This window comes from Thermobia domestica, chromosome 5 (assembly GCF_964235325.1).
Source record: "Thermobia domestica chromosome 5, izTheDome1.hap1.1, whole genome shotgun sequence".
Taxonomy (NCBI): domain Eukaryota; kingdom Metazoa; phylum Arthropoda; class Insecta; order Zygentoma; family Lepismatidae; genus Thermobia; species Thermobia domestica.
This window is the reverse complement of record NC_137458.1, coordinates 113,809,825-113,826,715: the sequence shown is the minus strand read 5'-3', so window position 1 is coordinate 113,826,715 and position 16,891 is coordinate 113,809,825. Positions and strand designations below refer to the sequence as shown.

At 34.4% G+C, this 16,891-nt stretch overlaps 1 protein-coding gene across 2 annotated transcripts in view; it reads right to left on the bottom strand.

The window, feature by feature from the left end:
* Tasp1 (Taspase 1) overlaps positions 1–16,891 on the bottom strand; it is a 65,151-nt gene that overhangs the window by 4,763 nt on the left and 43,497 nt on the right. For both annotated transcript variants that reach the window (XM_081758912.1, XM_081758913.1), the window contains exons 7-8: positions 13,930–14,119; positions 10,035–10,186 (exon numbers count right to left, since the gene is read on the bottom strand). In XM_081758912.1, coding sequence (XP_081615038.1) covers positions 10,035–10,186; positions 13,930–14,119 — 342 coding nt within the window. The remainder of the gene's footprint in view (positions 1–10,034; positions 10,187–13,929; positions 14,120–16,891) is intronic.

The window sequence follows — 16,891 nt, the reverse complement described above, 5'->3', positions numbered from 1 at the left end:
CTGTTCTGCAGTGGAGCAGTTGCCCCACGCCGTATTAATCAGGTAAATTTCATTTTCGTCAGGTGTTTCAATTATTTTGATCTGAATGTTCTGAGGTGTCTGGTATCACAATCGCAACAGCAAGTTTATCGTAAATGTGGCGTGAACTCGGTTTACCAATTCGAATTACAAATGCAAGAAGATTTATTTTAGGTGAATTTGTAGTACATAGCATAACTAAAAGTCTTTGCCATCTAGGCAGTGTGAAATGGCGTATTGTCATGTTAATTATCGTCATCACCTGCAGGAAATTCAGCTGACACGAACGGATGCTCTTGTCTGACACGATGTTCAGGTATTTAGCACTTGTCAAGAATTGGCCTAATGCAATAATGGGCCCTCATGTGTCCTAAGAAAATATCGCCAGAGCATTAGAGGCAGTATATTCAAATGTCATATAGTTTCATAGCTTCCGACAACTACAATTGGTTCTCTCGTCGATGTGATGCTCTAGGAATCTGGCAATGTGCTTATAATTGTCCATAGTTGAATATTGATGATCCTACGCACATTTCATTTACTGTCGTTGATCCTGTGCAGTAATGCTACACATCATTCCAGTAGGGGGCGCGGTGACTCAGTGGTAGAGCGTTTACCTACGGTGCTTGGTGTCCCTGGTTCGATCCCAGCTCGCGCCGTGTGGACTTTGTGGTGGACAAACACCGTGCTCGTGGGTTTTCCCGGGATTCTCCCGTTTCCTCCCACTTTCTTCATTCCACCATTTCATTCATTTCTCATCTTCACCGTCTCCTTTAGCCTCACCGGCATAACCGTGGGACGTAAAACTCAAAAGATTTACATCATTCCAGTATGCAGAAAAGTTCGATGAATTGTGTACTGGGGCCCTGGTCACCAGTGTTGTAGCTGCGGGTGATTTAAAGGACAATGCCCAACAACCTCTCCCAGCCTCTCGTTACACCACTTTTGCTACGTACTCACAAGAAAGATATAGAAGAAGCTATAAACCGCGGGATTTCAGAATTGCTATTTCTAAGGTACCATTCCATCATAATCTGTCCTTTATCAAACACTGATAAATCTGTAATTCCTATTTGGACATGGCATTCATTACAAGGAAGTTCACAGTGAGGTTGAACATATAGTGATCTGTGACAATATGTCTGCATGTTCCTTTGGCAGACCCGCTGATTTCTCTCAAATGAAACAGAACATCATATAATGTCTCTTCAGTGTATGTCCAATACATTCGAAGGGCTTGTAATGCTCCCTTCTTCATGTGCGGAATAAATATTCGGTCAGTATTCGTAAAGGATAACGCTATATCTACAGTTTCCTTTGTTCTTACATATTAATTATATTACATTTTTAAGTTTTGTGTTGTGTTCGTTAGGAAATACATTTGTAACTACTAACAACTAAACGTTGTTCATAAGGTAGACAAGTGTATTATGTGGTTGCTAAATAAGAATTATTATTGATATAGTGAAACTATAACTTTTCTGTACGGTAAACAGGCAATACAAATGTTCTGTTTATATATATATATATATATATATATATATATATATAAAATTCAATAAACAAATGTGTAAAGTTTTAACGCATTACGTCTAAATATCGCACTGACGTGCGGTGAGTTTGATTGTTTTTCATATATTGTATTGGTGCGCAAAGTGCATTATGAAATTCTATCACTCACTTGTCCGCAAGGAAGAAAGAAAGAAGAAAAAAAAACTTGAGTTGATTTTGAATTTAAGGTCCCGTTGTGCTCTCATCCTCATCTGTCCGTAATTTCAAGGTTGATAACGGCTTCCTCTTCTTGTAGTGGACCATTCATATCTTTCTTTCAGCAACAAACGTTTTTGCTGTTCCGGTGCTTTAACCTTCCCGCCGAACAGAAAATGTTACCAGAACTATTAACTCATAAAACGGAAAAAGTTCACGTGATGATGATAAAGACTGTCTTTTTGGTTTGTAAATATCAAGTGCTTTCTTGTTCCCGACTGGGTGTACCTTTATATAATATTGTGTCGGTGTTTACTAAGGTTTTCCTGGTTGAAATTTTGTTTAGTATTCTCAAAAATGGCCCCATGTATGAAATATTTTTTTCAGAAGCATTACTAAAAATCAAATAAATTTTTAGTAATTAGTGACAGGTTTCAAAATCAATTTTTTACATAGGCACGTGTTTCTTTTTCTTAATTCCATACTGTTACCTTAAGCTTTTCTCTGTCATTTATTATTACTATTGCTGAAATTTCATTTATCATTTATTTGTTTCCCAAATCACAATTACCTCCTAGCTTCTTGTCTATAACATTAACTCAGCTGTTTAAAGGGTTTTGTTGGTAAAATTTCCATTGAGAATTTCATTTATTTTTATTACTGTAGTTTACGATATACGCTGCCAGTAAAAACACAACAAAACATGAAACACTACGTACTTCCTAATTGCCATACGATACATAACACTATGTATACTGTATCAGCAGTACCTGGATTGTGGCCCGATTTTGCTCGAACTGACTGGCTGAGACGTCACATGACCTGATCACGCCAATGCCTTCTTGACCTTGGCAGGGTACCTTGGCCATCCCCTAAATCTTGGAAGGGGTACATAGGACCCCCACTTAATGTTTGGAAATTTCCAAATTTAAACATTTGCTATGGTAGTATAGGGCCAGGGTCTGTACCTCTTTAATTTTGGGTGGTCCATCTCGTTCTCTTTTATGAGTTAAAAAAATTACCAAAAATTAAAGATTTGCACGTTTTTGACCTAATGTATTCCTTTGAAGATGATAACGTTATATGGTTATACATTTAGTACAGAGGTTCATCCTCTTTTATAGGGCATGGGTACATTAATGCATTCATCTAAAATTTTCGAATGGGTGCATTGACCCACTCTTTAAATTTGGAATTTGTGAAAAAAAAATGATAAATGTTCTACAGGGTTCGAATATATACTTCTGTAAATTGGTTGTTCCCTTTTATGGGTAAACAATTGTCAAAAATTCAAAATTTGGAGGTTTTTAACCTATTATATTCTCTCTGATAAAGTTTTAAAGTTCATGCTTATATAGATGAGTGTAGGGGTTAAATCTCTTTCATAGGATATGATTTGTGACGGATACATTGGCCTACCTCTTAATGACCTTGAGAATTTCCCATATATATATATATATATATATATATATATATATATATATATATATATATATATATATATATTGGTACATGTTTTCTACGTCACTTCTGTAAATTTGATCGCATCTGTTTTGTCTCCTTTTATGGGAACCAAATTGCCAAAAGTAAAATTTTATATTTGGCGGGAAAACTGAATTACCATGAGAGAGAAATTTTGAATGTTGTTCTTAATATTCACTATATTAGATTATAACATATGATCATGTAAATAAATACAAGGTCCCATTGTGTTTCATTGGACATGAGTACCTTCAGTCATTTGTTAAATTTCAGGAGTACACTTGTCCCACCCTTGAATTTTAGAATTGTCAAAATAATGGTAATATAAAGCTGTTCTCTAGGACTCTGCTAAATTTGGATAGTCTAATGTGTCCCCTTTCATGGATAAAAAATTGCCAAATTTCAAATTTGAGGATGTTGACCTAATATATCATCTCAACAGTTTTGAAATTTAGGGACAATTCATAGTCTAAGATCATTGGTGCAATTGGATTGATTGTTTCTTACCTCTGGTTCAGAATGTCACATTTAGAGCCTTACGGTTTGCAGCCATGATTCATACATAGTCTAAAACCATTGGTGGTAAGCTATTCTTAATACAATCTGATTGGCTGATCACTTTCAAATAATCGTTTAAATTTTTTAAAAAAGTTTTTGAAAAGCTATTTAAACTTTTGGTTTGAAATCTTTATAATCAGTATATGATTTTTACTTCTAGATTAAAATTTTTTAACATTTGTAGTTACGACTCATAGTCTAAAATAATTAATGCTAAGTTATTCTTGGTGCAATCTGATTAGCTGATCACTTTCAAATGTATGTTCAAATAAAAAATTTGGTTTGAATTTTTTTTTTTTTTTTTTTTTAATCCTAGTACTATAGTTACAACTGACAGTCTAAGGTCATTGGTACAAAGTTATTCCTGGTACAGTGTGAGTGATCACTTTCGAATCTCTATTTAAAATTTTTGAATTTTAGTATTGTAATTACGACTCATAATCTAAGATCATTAGTGGAAAGCTATTCTTGGTACAATTTGATTAGTTGAGCATTTTCTAGTTTCTGAAATTTTTTTCTAATTTTTTTTTCACGTTTGAAAATTTTTCACTTATTGTAAAGTTCGTATTTTTTAAATTAAATGTTCTAGTTTGAAAATTATTTGGACTTGTTGAAAAGTTTTTTGAAAATTTTAGTTTAGAAAAATTCTTTAAATTTTTCGCTACTTGAAATTTTGTAGCTCATTGAAAAATTTCACAAGTGTAAGAAAAGAATCGCTGCTAAAAAATCGGAACAAAATAGAATAAAACGTTCTGGTAATCTGTACACAAGAATTGTATCATCATGATGTAATCATACACGTTAAAACAAAGTTTATGCAACGTCAGTAGAATAACACAACATCCGTTTATAATTGCTTTTCATACCTTTGAGTTTTACATTAAACGTAAAAACATAGATAACTAGAATTATAATTTTATTCTTTTACTTTTTATAAACGTTAGTTGATCTCGATTACTCTTAACCACAAACATCTATGTTAAACAAAGGATTTCGATATTGTTTATACAGTTTATTTTATACTTCTTGCGCCAGTTTTACTTTACAGTATAATTTTGCGTCCGTGGTAATTCCTAATCCATGGTAACACCTATAGATGGAAAATTAATGTCTATATTGTCACAAATCAACTCTTTATTAATACAAATTGTATCCAGGAATGATGACAAGCTTCACACAGTCTACAAAAATGTTCACACGAGATGCAGTACACATTTTTCAGAATAGTATTTTTTTAGAAATGCATTTGTTTTGCAATACACTGCGATGAACTTGTAAATTTGTTTCACTCAGTTTGTGAAAAATACACAATATTTCGTTGCACATGCGTTGTATTTTTTCTTAAGTAAAAGCATCAGATTCTTACCAAGTTTGTATATCATGCTGACGTTAAAAGTCCATCATTGTAGTCAATATACATAAAACAGATTGATTAAGCATTCTTTTAAACTTTAACATGTGATGACATTTCATAAGATTGTGTACTAACTGAACTGATATCTTCTAGTGAGATCGCAGTAAAATAAATATACAGTACTGGTATTTAAAAAAAAAAAAAAAAAAACCTTAATAGTTCCTGTTGTTTTTTAATTTCCGTGGGCAGTTATCTTGGGGGCAGAATAACATTTTCCAGAATCACCAGTAATCTTAATCCGAACTCTGTAGAAATAACTTGGCTAAGACTTTATACGGGGTACATGACGTAAAGCAGAAATCTTGGTAAATGATTTCAATACATCACCTGTGTTTAGAAACTGTAGACAAGTAGCCATGATGACATTATGACGGATACTATTTCGAACAAAACTTATACACGAGAACAATGATGATGTACACTCGCGTCCAAAATGATTGTCGCATATCTATAAATGTCTTTTTTGTAAGAATATAATTTGATAATGATTTCGCAGGGTACTTTTAATACTGATACCATGTGTAAAATCGGGAAATGTATATTTGTGGTAAATTTCATAGGAAAAGAATTATAAATACGAAAATTAGAATGAGTAAAACAAAATGTCGCTAAATGGACAAGAAAACTTTATTTTTATTGTATTGTTCTTATTTGCAGCTATTTTGACATGAAATTTGCCACATACATGTCTTTGCCGATTATACACATACTAACATTATAAGAAATAACGGGCGAATTCGTTATCAACTTATATTCCTACAACAGCTTATTTATAGACATGCGACAATAATTTTGGGCATGAGTGTACATGTCATAAATAGATGTGACGCAACTCTTATGTATGATGTTACCAGGTTGTCTAAACTGTTCCAATTCTTTAACAACGATTCTTTCCTTCTAAAATTTTTCAATGAGCTACAAAATTTCAAGTAGTGAAAAATTACAAGCAAAATTTTCAAACTATTGTAAAATATTTAATCATTAAATAACTTTAAAAAAAACTAATGAATGCAAAAATTTTCAAAAACTTTTACATAAGTGCAAACAGTTTCATAACTATAAATTTTAACCAAGAATTTTTGCTTTCAATGAGCGCAAAATTTTAAATCTGAAGAAAATTTAAACATAGATGTTAAAAAAAAAAAAAAAATCAAAAACGTTTGAAAATGCTCAGCCAATCATATTGCCCCACGGATAGTTTTCCACTATGAACTGTGACTAAAGTCTGAAATGTCAAATTGTTGCTGTGACATATTAAAAGCATTTAATAATTATCTATCGTGTTTCAAGCCCTATTTTTTTCCCACTAATGACGTTAGACTATGACTCGTAGCTACAATCCTAACATCCAACAAATTTTCAAATTAAAATTTTGAAACTGATCCAAAAAATTACACAAGTTTTCAAAACATTAGAAAAATTTTTAAACTATAGTTTCAAAGTGATCGGCCAATCAGATTGCACCAACGATAGTTTTTCACTAATAACCTTAGACTATGAATTGTGACTAAAGTTCACAGTTTAAAATTATTACTGTTACATATTAGTTGGCTTTAATAATTACATGTCTGGTTTCAAGTTTCCAGTTTTTATTTTACCAATGACCTTCGACTATGAGTCGCAGGTACAATCTTAGTGTTTAAAATTTTTCAAATTAAAATTTTAAAGTAATCGGAAAAATTTTAAGAAAAATTTTGAAATCTTTTAAGATTCTTACAGATTTGAAAGTGATCAGTCAAACAGACTGACCAGGAATAATTTTGTACCAATGAAGTTAGATTATAAGTAGTAATTATAATACTAGGGTTAAATTTCCAAACTAAAATTTCAAAAAAATAAACTAATCGACAAAAAATCAAACTAAATATTTAAACAATTTTAAAAAAAACTTTCTGAAAACTTTTTAAAAATTGGAAAGTGATCAGTCAATCAGACTGCACCAAGAATAGCTTTGCACCAATGACTTTAGACTAAGTCGTAACTACATACAAGAGTTCAAAAGTTTTGAAGTTAAAATTAAAACCTCGAAAAAAGATTGAAAAAAATTCTCACTAAAAATCTAAACGATTATCTGAAAGTGATCAGCCAATCAGGTTGTATTAAGAATAACTTTCCACCAATGATTTTAGACTATGTATGAATCATGGTTACAAACCGTAAGATTTAGTGTATTATATATATATATATCAATCGTTTTATTAATTACTTATCGGTTTCATACTCTAAATTTCGATTTCAAGTTCAACATTTGAAGTTAATCAGAAGCTGTGATTAATCAATCAAACTGCACCAAAGGCAAATCTCTACGAATCACCTTAGACCACAATCCTTAAGGCTCAAAGTGTGACACTGTGAACTAGAGGTAAGGATCAACCAAACCGATTGCACTAATGATCTTAGACTATGAGTTGTTCCTAAGTTTCAAAACTGTTAAGATGATATATTAGGTCAACATCCTCAAATTTGAAATTTAGCAGTTTTTTATCCATGAAATGACACACATTAGACCATCCAGATTTACCAGAGTCCTAGAGAGCAGCTTTATATTACCATTATTTTGACAATTCTAAAATTCAAGGATCGGTCAAATGTATTCCTTCTGAAATTTATGAAGAGTGTCCAACAGAAGACAATGGACCTTGTTTTCATCTCGAATAAAAGACAATACACACTGTATTCATTCATATGATCATATCTTACAGCCTATCATAGTTAAAACATTAACCACAACATTCAAAATTCACGTCTCACGGTAGTTCAATTTTCCCGCCAAATATAAATTGTTAATTTTGAGAATGGATTTTTGACAATTTTTTGTACCCATATAAGGGGACAAGCAGGACGAACCAAATTTACAGGAGTAATATTCAAGTTCTAAAAATCATTTCCCAATATATGTATTTTGGACATTTCCCAAATTTACGAAATGGACCCCCAATGTACCCCTCCCAGATGTTAAAAGGAAAGCATCATGTAACCGTATCCTAAAGAGAGTTCACCCCCTATAAGGCATCTACATGCGCATATAACACCAAATCCTCATCAAAGGGAGATAAATCAAAAACCTCTGGAATTTGAATTTTTGACAATTATTTACCCATTAAAAGGAACAAGATGGATCATCCAAACTTACAGAAGTACATATCCCGCTCTTATACTACCTACCAAATTTTTAAATTTTGCAAGTTTCAAAATTTTAGGGAAGTGGCCCTATGTACTTATTCCAAAATTTACAGATGGGTCAATCCATTAGAAGGGTTGAGTTGAGTTGATTTTAGTTTAGCGTCCCGTTCAGCAGCGAGGCTATATGAGACGTGGACCTACTGATTAACGTGGAATCCGAACCACATGAGCTCCCACCGGGAATCGAACCCGGGTCTCCCACGCCAAAGGCGCGTATGCTAACCGCTTAGCCACGAGGAGCTCTCCATTAGAAGGGGTCCAAAAATGGTGGAAGTGGTTGCACGACCATCTTCGAAAATCATAAAAATTTAAGTGACGAACCTTGCGTATGAGAAGGTCAATAACACTATTTATGTTGTTGTATGTACAAGTGTTCTTGATTAGCGGACATCTTAATTATCGGTGGAGTGCCAATTTTTGCATTTTCAAGCGTGTACGGAAACTACACTTGCTCAGAACGTACGAATCAGACGAACACCAAACAAAAACGAATGTTTAGAGTAGAGACTGAGGTACACGGAGACTATGTACTCTTGCTTCTAAATAAATATGCAGGCATGCAACAACGCAAGAAATCATCAGAAAAAGTACATAAAATTACACTTTTAAAGAGGCTATATGTTGGAATGGCATAAAGTGGAGGGTTCATAAGTTTTGTGTCGAATACTATTGCATGTAAAGAGTCTGCAGAAATATCCATAACTATGATACTACTGGCACCGTAGATTCATGGGAGTCCGAAAGTTGAAGTTTGTGATTTTGATGCCATTTTTGGGGCGTAATATCACAAGAGGGCAAAGTGCTAAAAAATGCTGCTTAGACCACAAAGTAATTCTGTATGTTAATAAACTAATGCATAAAAAATCACGACTGATATTACATGGAGAAAAAAGTGAGGACATAGTAAAAACGCGAAGACAGCACGTGCGTAACGATGGTCGTAGCCCGAAAAAATTTAAATGTTTGAGTATTTTTCATGCTAGATCTCAAAAACTACTCATGGTTCAGCAATTAGTCCCGCTTTTGTTTGCGATCAGTTGTACAAAAGCTTGCGAATGGCGTTTGTTCCGTCTTTCTATCTCAATGATTATTCCACGTCTATATGGGAGAGAGGGTTAGCTCCCCCTTGCATCCACGAAACCCATCGTCTAACTGGACCGCGGTATTAAGGCTCTCAATGTATCAGCAAAGTGTCATTGAAATCCAATCCCAGTTACAGAAGTTAATGTGTTCACAAACGTTTGCGTTATATAGGATAGATAGATGTAAAGTAACAAAATCTTTTGAAATTATTATATAGGGAATCAAGTGCAACCTAGAGAAGTGTTACTAACGAAAGTTGTAGATACAGAGGAAATCAGATAAAAATGCTACATTTTTACTTTGATACAGAAATGAATGATACAATTTATGAAAAATACTAAAGTTTGTAAGGTTGGACGTATTTTGCGTTACTTGTATATTTTCTCTTGTAAGTAATACGTCAAAACGAGAAATATCAATGGAAAGTGCAGGCAATAATTAATAAATAAAAATGTAGACACTTACGTGCATGGTGTTGTTGAGGGGCAAAAGTAAACTTAAACCGATTACAAGACCAGTATGCTAAGTTCCGATGATTCTACACTCTTAATTCTCATACAAAGAAAAATACTATAAAATACTGATATACCTTTGGTTTGTTGTCGACAAGAGTCATGTATCCTACAACCATGGAACTCGTGGTATGTGACCAAAGAAATTCCCCTGCATTATCACTTGGATTAACTGTAAGTGCAATTACTCCTCCAAGTTTATCGTCTACTCCCTGCAAATACGGTGATTCTGAAATTCAAATATGGATAAGAAATTAATTAATAATACATATTTCAATGTTGTTTGAAGTTTCAATGAAGATAATTCTTACACACTGAGAAGCAGCAAATGGGATAATACTGGGCTAAATTACGAGTCATACTTAGAATGAACATTAATATAACTACAATCATGCCGCTTTAAAATCGACGAAATCATAGATTATCCAGACTGTGTCACGAAAGCTGTAGCATAGAGAGAATCATTTTGAAAATTATTTTCAGTTTCAACTTAAAGAATAATATATAAGACACCAGTCTTCCTTGTACAATAATATTTAATAGAATTGAATGTAATTATTTGTGTAATAATAGCAGGACTACTACTACTGAACAGCTTGCATAGATGTTCATTGAATAGGGGAGAAAGATCTGAAAATAAATATCATACAAAGTGTTACACATTTGTCACTCAAAATTTTATATATTTTTATATACAATTAAGACATTTAAGCTTCTTTCAGACACAGCTTCCTTAAGGATCTTTTGGGGAATATTTTATTATTTATAGACGACGTAACAGTTTGCTGTTCAACCCTACATTTCAAAATTGACCAGAAAAAGTTGAAGCTTTGTCAACTAAAATATCGGCAGAGAAAGAAAAGAAAATAAAACTCAATATTAAAGTAAGCATAACAGAAAAAGATAACTTATACAATCCAATAATCAGTTAAATCCCAACATTACAGTACAGAGACACATTTAATAGTACCAGGATAGAAATGGAATTGTTTCCATGACCAAGTTCCAATAAACACAGGTGGCCAACTTATAGAGTACCCGCTGGTCTAGTAGCAGGCGCGCGCGCCTTGGGGCACAGGGTTCCGGGTTCGATTGCCGGTGGGAAAGCCTTAAAATTTGAACGCATTACTGTGGTTCGGATTACACCTTAAACTGTAGACCCACGTCTCATATAGCTTGAATGCTAAAAAGGAGCGCAAAAATTCAACAAACAGCCAAACATACATGTCTTACAAAAAAGTGCAGGTTCTATATAAATGGGGCCAAGTTAGCTTGTACACTTAGAAAAGTGAGCAGTTTACTCTAAATTTAGGGGACGACTTCGCATTCTCTGGTTTCAATATAGGATATATTCTTTGAAGAAAGACAGCAAACAATATCAGCTATAGATAATATAAGAAGCGAGCCAGTCTTTTGTTACTCTACCACTTGATTCGACGAACTCCTTTGCGAAAGAAAATTCTATTTCTACAAACTTCTTAGAGCATTATGAATTAAAGCTGTATCAAAGCTTAAAACAAGTTTTAAATTGAAACGGAATCACTATTACAGAAAGTGAAGAAAAAAAAAACTTATTTAAAGTGATCAAAGAGTAAGGTTACAAAGCCTGCAGTGAAATGTGTATATACTATTTCATAAAATCAATAAAACCAACAGAGAATACATACATTAGGTTATTTTTCGACGGTTGAGACACTAATCGCATCGTGGGATAAGTTTGAAGGTTTCCTTCTGGTAAAAATCCTGTTCTTGCGTGTTGTCACGAAGTGTTTCACCTCCTCGTCTGAAGCGAAGCGACGCCCTCCAAGGTACTCTTTCAAATTCGGAAACAGGTGAAAGTCGCATGGAGCGAGGTCCAGGCTGTAGGGAGGGTGGCCCTCCATGCGAGCTGTGTTCAAATCTGTTGATGCCGTGCTGGGTCGGCCACTGAGCTCCTCGTCGGCGATGTTTTCTCTACCAGCTACAAACTTTCGACACCATTCTGCGACATGCTGACGAGACATTACAATCTCTTCGTAAACCTCTACCAGCTGCCGGTGAATTTAGCCACGGTTACATATTTCACCCACAGAAATCGAATAACTGAGCGGACTTCTTCGCGATACCAGTTTTCCAAACGAGTCGCCATTTGCGTTTACCTATAACTAGCACCGACGTATGAGTGGTTGAAATTCTCTCAGTTGCCAACTCCATGTATTAAAATTACTGCACATTCTTCATTCCTCTACAACAGATGAATCTCCAGAAATATCGGCCCCGTAACCTTAGTTTCTGAGCCTCCCTGGAGGTACTGCGACGGACTTACAACGTTTTCCAGTATTACTTCTCCTTCTGTTTGCTTTAGACACTCCAGTCTATTACTGGCAGTAAGTAACTCTAGTTAAAAATTCTGGCAGTAATAATAATAATATTTAATAGTATTCTATTCACAGCATTTAGGGGAAATAATACTTCTAGGAAAACATAACCTTACTGTTCATAGAATATACCTGGTCTGATATACATATGAAGATTGATAGCGTGGAAGGGTGAGATATTAGCATAAGCATATATTTCCATTTATTTTCTCGCTGGGTAAATGTTGCATTTTTCAGGGTGAAGCGTTTGCTTATTGAAACTTCAGCATCATAGTTCTCGATATGATTATTTATACCTCTAATATAGGCCAAAAGATTATAATCACTTTACTGATAATTTGAACTATATTTTTCAAACTACTAAACTTACAACTACACTGATTAAGGACTAGACTTATTGCATAAATACGATTGAAACGCGCGATCACTGTAGACTGACAAAAGACTACGCAGTCCAAAAGGACTAGTCTAAAAATGCCTCCTCTTGTGATCTCTCTTCTCTTTAATTATACAAATGTGACCTTTCTTAGGGATGTTGTCCCTTATAGTGCCCATACACGGTCCATGGTTTGTACAAACAAGGCTGTTTGTGCAAACAGTTTGACCGTGTATGGTGCTGTATGAATTGTTTGCGCAAACGTTTGTGCAAATATTTTTCACATCGAACTCGTTCGAAAATTGTTTACACGAACATGATGTTTGTGCAATGTTCGTGTATGGGCATGTTTGTGCAAACACGAGGTTTATTTCCGAGTAGGAGACCTAGTGTACAAACGCTTATTTCTCTTGGTATGACGTCAATGAATAGGAAAGAATTCTGGCGAGAATTTATTGAACTTTATCGAAATTTACCTGAACTGAGGAAGGTAAAGAGTGAAGATTATAAAAACAGAAATCTGAAAAATGCGGCCTCACATGTTTCTATAATGATTTGTCCAAGCGTCTAGGGTGCAATGGCTGTTTCAAATTTTAAGTCCTCGTACGTGTTTCCGCACACATGATAACGCAAAGTGGCAAACAACCTCCGCTCGGGAGACATCGCATACCTCATATTTGTATCCTGTTTTCGAATAAGAGGTGTAACCATTTCCAGTATTTTACCAAATATAGTTGAATCCATTCGTAAATAAGTCCACAGTCGAAGTTATCTCAAGCTTGGCTCTTAAATTTTGATGACTAAACCAGACCGTTTCTTGACCCACTCTTTCATCCACACCCTCTACTTCCTTTTTGGTTTCGCGGGTCTTTCCACTTCCAAAGTACAAGCAATTACTATCGCTAAACAAGCTGCTTCAGTGGACATGTTTACGCTATGAAACTCAAAATTGAACTGAAGTTTGTGCAAACAGTTGAACCGTGTATGGCCGAATGTTTGCGCAAACACAGTGTTTGCATAAACATGATGTTCGCACAAACCGTGGATGGTCTATGGGCCTCTTTACACGATACAGATTGAGATTTCAGTTAGATAACATTGGGAAAATTTATACATTTCGCCCTCGCCCATATCCAAGAGTTAAAATATGTACTCAATTATGGTACCATTAGTAATCTTTCAATTGAATTTATTACATACTAAAGTAACATAAAACAGTACTAAATGTTTACAAATTACCTAGGAACTTCTGCTTCATTGTATGGTAGAGACTTTGTACTACACATGAAGACGTTTTTAATTGATTGGCTGTCTCTCGAGCCAAACATGTTCGTATCAGGAATTCACCAACGCCTGAGCTACTGGTTGCCACCACAGGCTTCCCTTCCTCTGCATTTTCGGCCCAACACCCACACCCATATACAGCTGCCTTAAAGAAACAAAATACACATTCATATTGTAATCATTTTAGTGTCCATAAGAAACAAATAGATACTATGAGCTATTGTTTTACGCAAATATATTGAAAACAGCAAAACAATTTTCTCGATTTCATAATATACATTAAATATTTAATTTTTCCCGTATTATGACATTATAATCTCAATAATTGGACCCAACTACGTTTGTTTATAGCATATATACCTTCATACATATAACTAACAAATTTACTATTTACTAAATACAAAAATGAAATCTTTGAGTTTTACGTCCCACGCTATGTTGGCTAGGCTAAAGGAGACGGTGATGATGAGAAATAAATGAAATGGTGGAATGAAGAAAGTGGGAGGAAACGGGAGAACCCCGAAGAAACTCACGCACACGGTGTTTGTCCACCACAAAGTTCACTTGGCGGGGGCTGGGATCAAACCCGAGACCCCATGCACCAGAGGTGAACGCTCTGCCACTGCCACCGCGGCCCCCTTTACTAAATACAAAAAACAGCCTTGTTAAAGTTTTGTAATTAGTAAGTTATTGCATCCAAAACGAGATTTCTACACATTTCAGTTGTTTATATGACCTAAGCTTACACTTGCTAACAAAAGAAGAACCGAGGGTTATATTATTTCATGATGTCTTCCTTTTTATGTGATTCATATATATTTCTGTGTACATGTGAAAGCTGGAAGGTATATCCGGTAAAATTTGATTATAATAGAAGAAAAAATAGCTTTATTTTTCTCCTATTTCCACAAATAAAGTAAGTGACGAATGAAACTGGAAAACATATATTTTTCTAAAACATGGCTCTAATGATTTTTATTGTTTCTTTGATCTGTATAAGTGAAATAAGTTTATATATGAACTCTAACTTGTACATGTATATGAACAGTTTATCATACTAAGGGATTACAATCACCTGACTAAGCAAAATGAGAAGTTTTGTTGCCGAAAGAATGAATGCATATTTTACGCTAGTTTTCTTGAGATCCTCTATCAAGGTCGTCCAACACGTGACAAGCGCACTACGCTTGCGCGAGTACATAGGCACTCTTCTTTCAGCAGTAGTACTAGCTCAGGGATTATAACGCCACGTTCCTTTGGGGAGGAGTGAAAATAGTACTGACAGACTATTGATATTAATAACAGCCGCTAAGCACGGTCAGAGATATTTACCGAAGGAAATTTCGTAACTTAATGAGAAATAGTAATTTCTTTGGGCCTTCAAATCATCACCAGTTCAATCAACTCCGAAAATATAAAGTAGAGAATCTAATATCACAATTGTACCTGAACCATTGCTCACTTCTTTCCAGAGGTGTGTTCCACACTGGATTGAACTTGATATCACGTGTACTGCAACTATGTTCAGCATTCTGCTATAAAAAGAGAGCTTGATTGTTTAAATAAAGCTGTACCAGGTTTTAAATTGTATTAGCTGTGTATAACGAAAAAAATCTATTGCATATTTCAACATCGATTTTTTAAATGTAGGTGTGTTCGTGTGTCTTTATGATACACTCTTTTTTGATAGTCATAGTAGTGATAGTCCATTTTTGTTATCAACAGGTTATTTTCGTTTTCATATAACACGCGCTCAGTTGGTGCGGATATCTTACTCTTCGAAAAATGAAGTGTGTTTTCGCTTTCACTTTTATATTCAGAACGAGACATAACTGAACACACAAACCAATGTGACGTGAATAACATACCCAAGTCGCTGTCACTAATGTTTCCCACGAGACGAGAAAAAGATTATCTCGTCTCGATTCTCGGAAAGCGTTTCTCGTCTCGCTTCGGAAATGTGCTAATCTCGTTTCATAAATTTATGTATAAAATCTATACCTTCATTTTTTTCTTAATTTTATCTAGAAGTTATAAGAAGCATTCCGCGTTCACGAAGAGTGTGTTATAATACATTTAAACCACGAAGAGTGTGTTATAATACATTTAGTGCACTAGTTTTTCCTATAAATCCCGAAAAGCTTCTTGTCTCTTCTTAAAAACGAGACGAGAATTATCTCATCTTTCTTATCGTCTGGAATTTTAAAATGTACTTCTCATCTTGAAGACAAGACAATACGAGAAATTTACTGAGCAACACTAGTTAAAACTAACCTTATTATTGTCATCATCCTGTTTTAGAACTGAAGAAATGCTGAACAGCGATTCAAAAACAGTTATTCCTGTTTAAAACAGGACAGCTTCAACGTTGTCAAAACAATAATAAGGTAGAAAAAAAAAGAGCAGTTTCAAAATTTAATTCCTGCTGTTCTATGAAAAGTTAGACTCTTTGTGAAAGAATGTCCTGCATTCGATAATGTTTATTTGGTAATTCTAGGCTAACGGGAACTCATGCTTGCTGATTACTATTCAATATGCACTTTGTAATGACAAGCATTTCGTTTGGAATAATGTTATGAAAGGGTACTTCCAATTGCAGGCCTTCGTGTGACCGTTGTCATTGGTAAGGAAAAAAATTGGTTGTGCTAATTTTTCGTTAATTGTTTGTCGAATGCTGAAACTGCGTTGGATCTGAAGCACAAAGGAGAAACAAACAGGGTCAGTGATATTTACCTGAAAGTATTACTTTCTCCCTCACAGCTGAGAAGCATATGTGAAGTGTAGTGCCTCCTTCAGGAAAAGGCATCTGGGAACCAAAGAATCTATCCTTGTACAAAACACTTATTTTGTAATAGTAACAAAAATAAAATGTGAACAATGCTATATGATAGTAGTTAATGTAATCGTTGCACTAAAT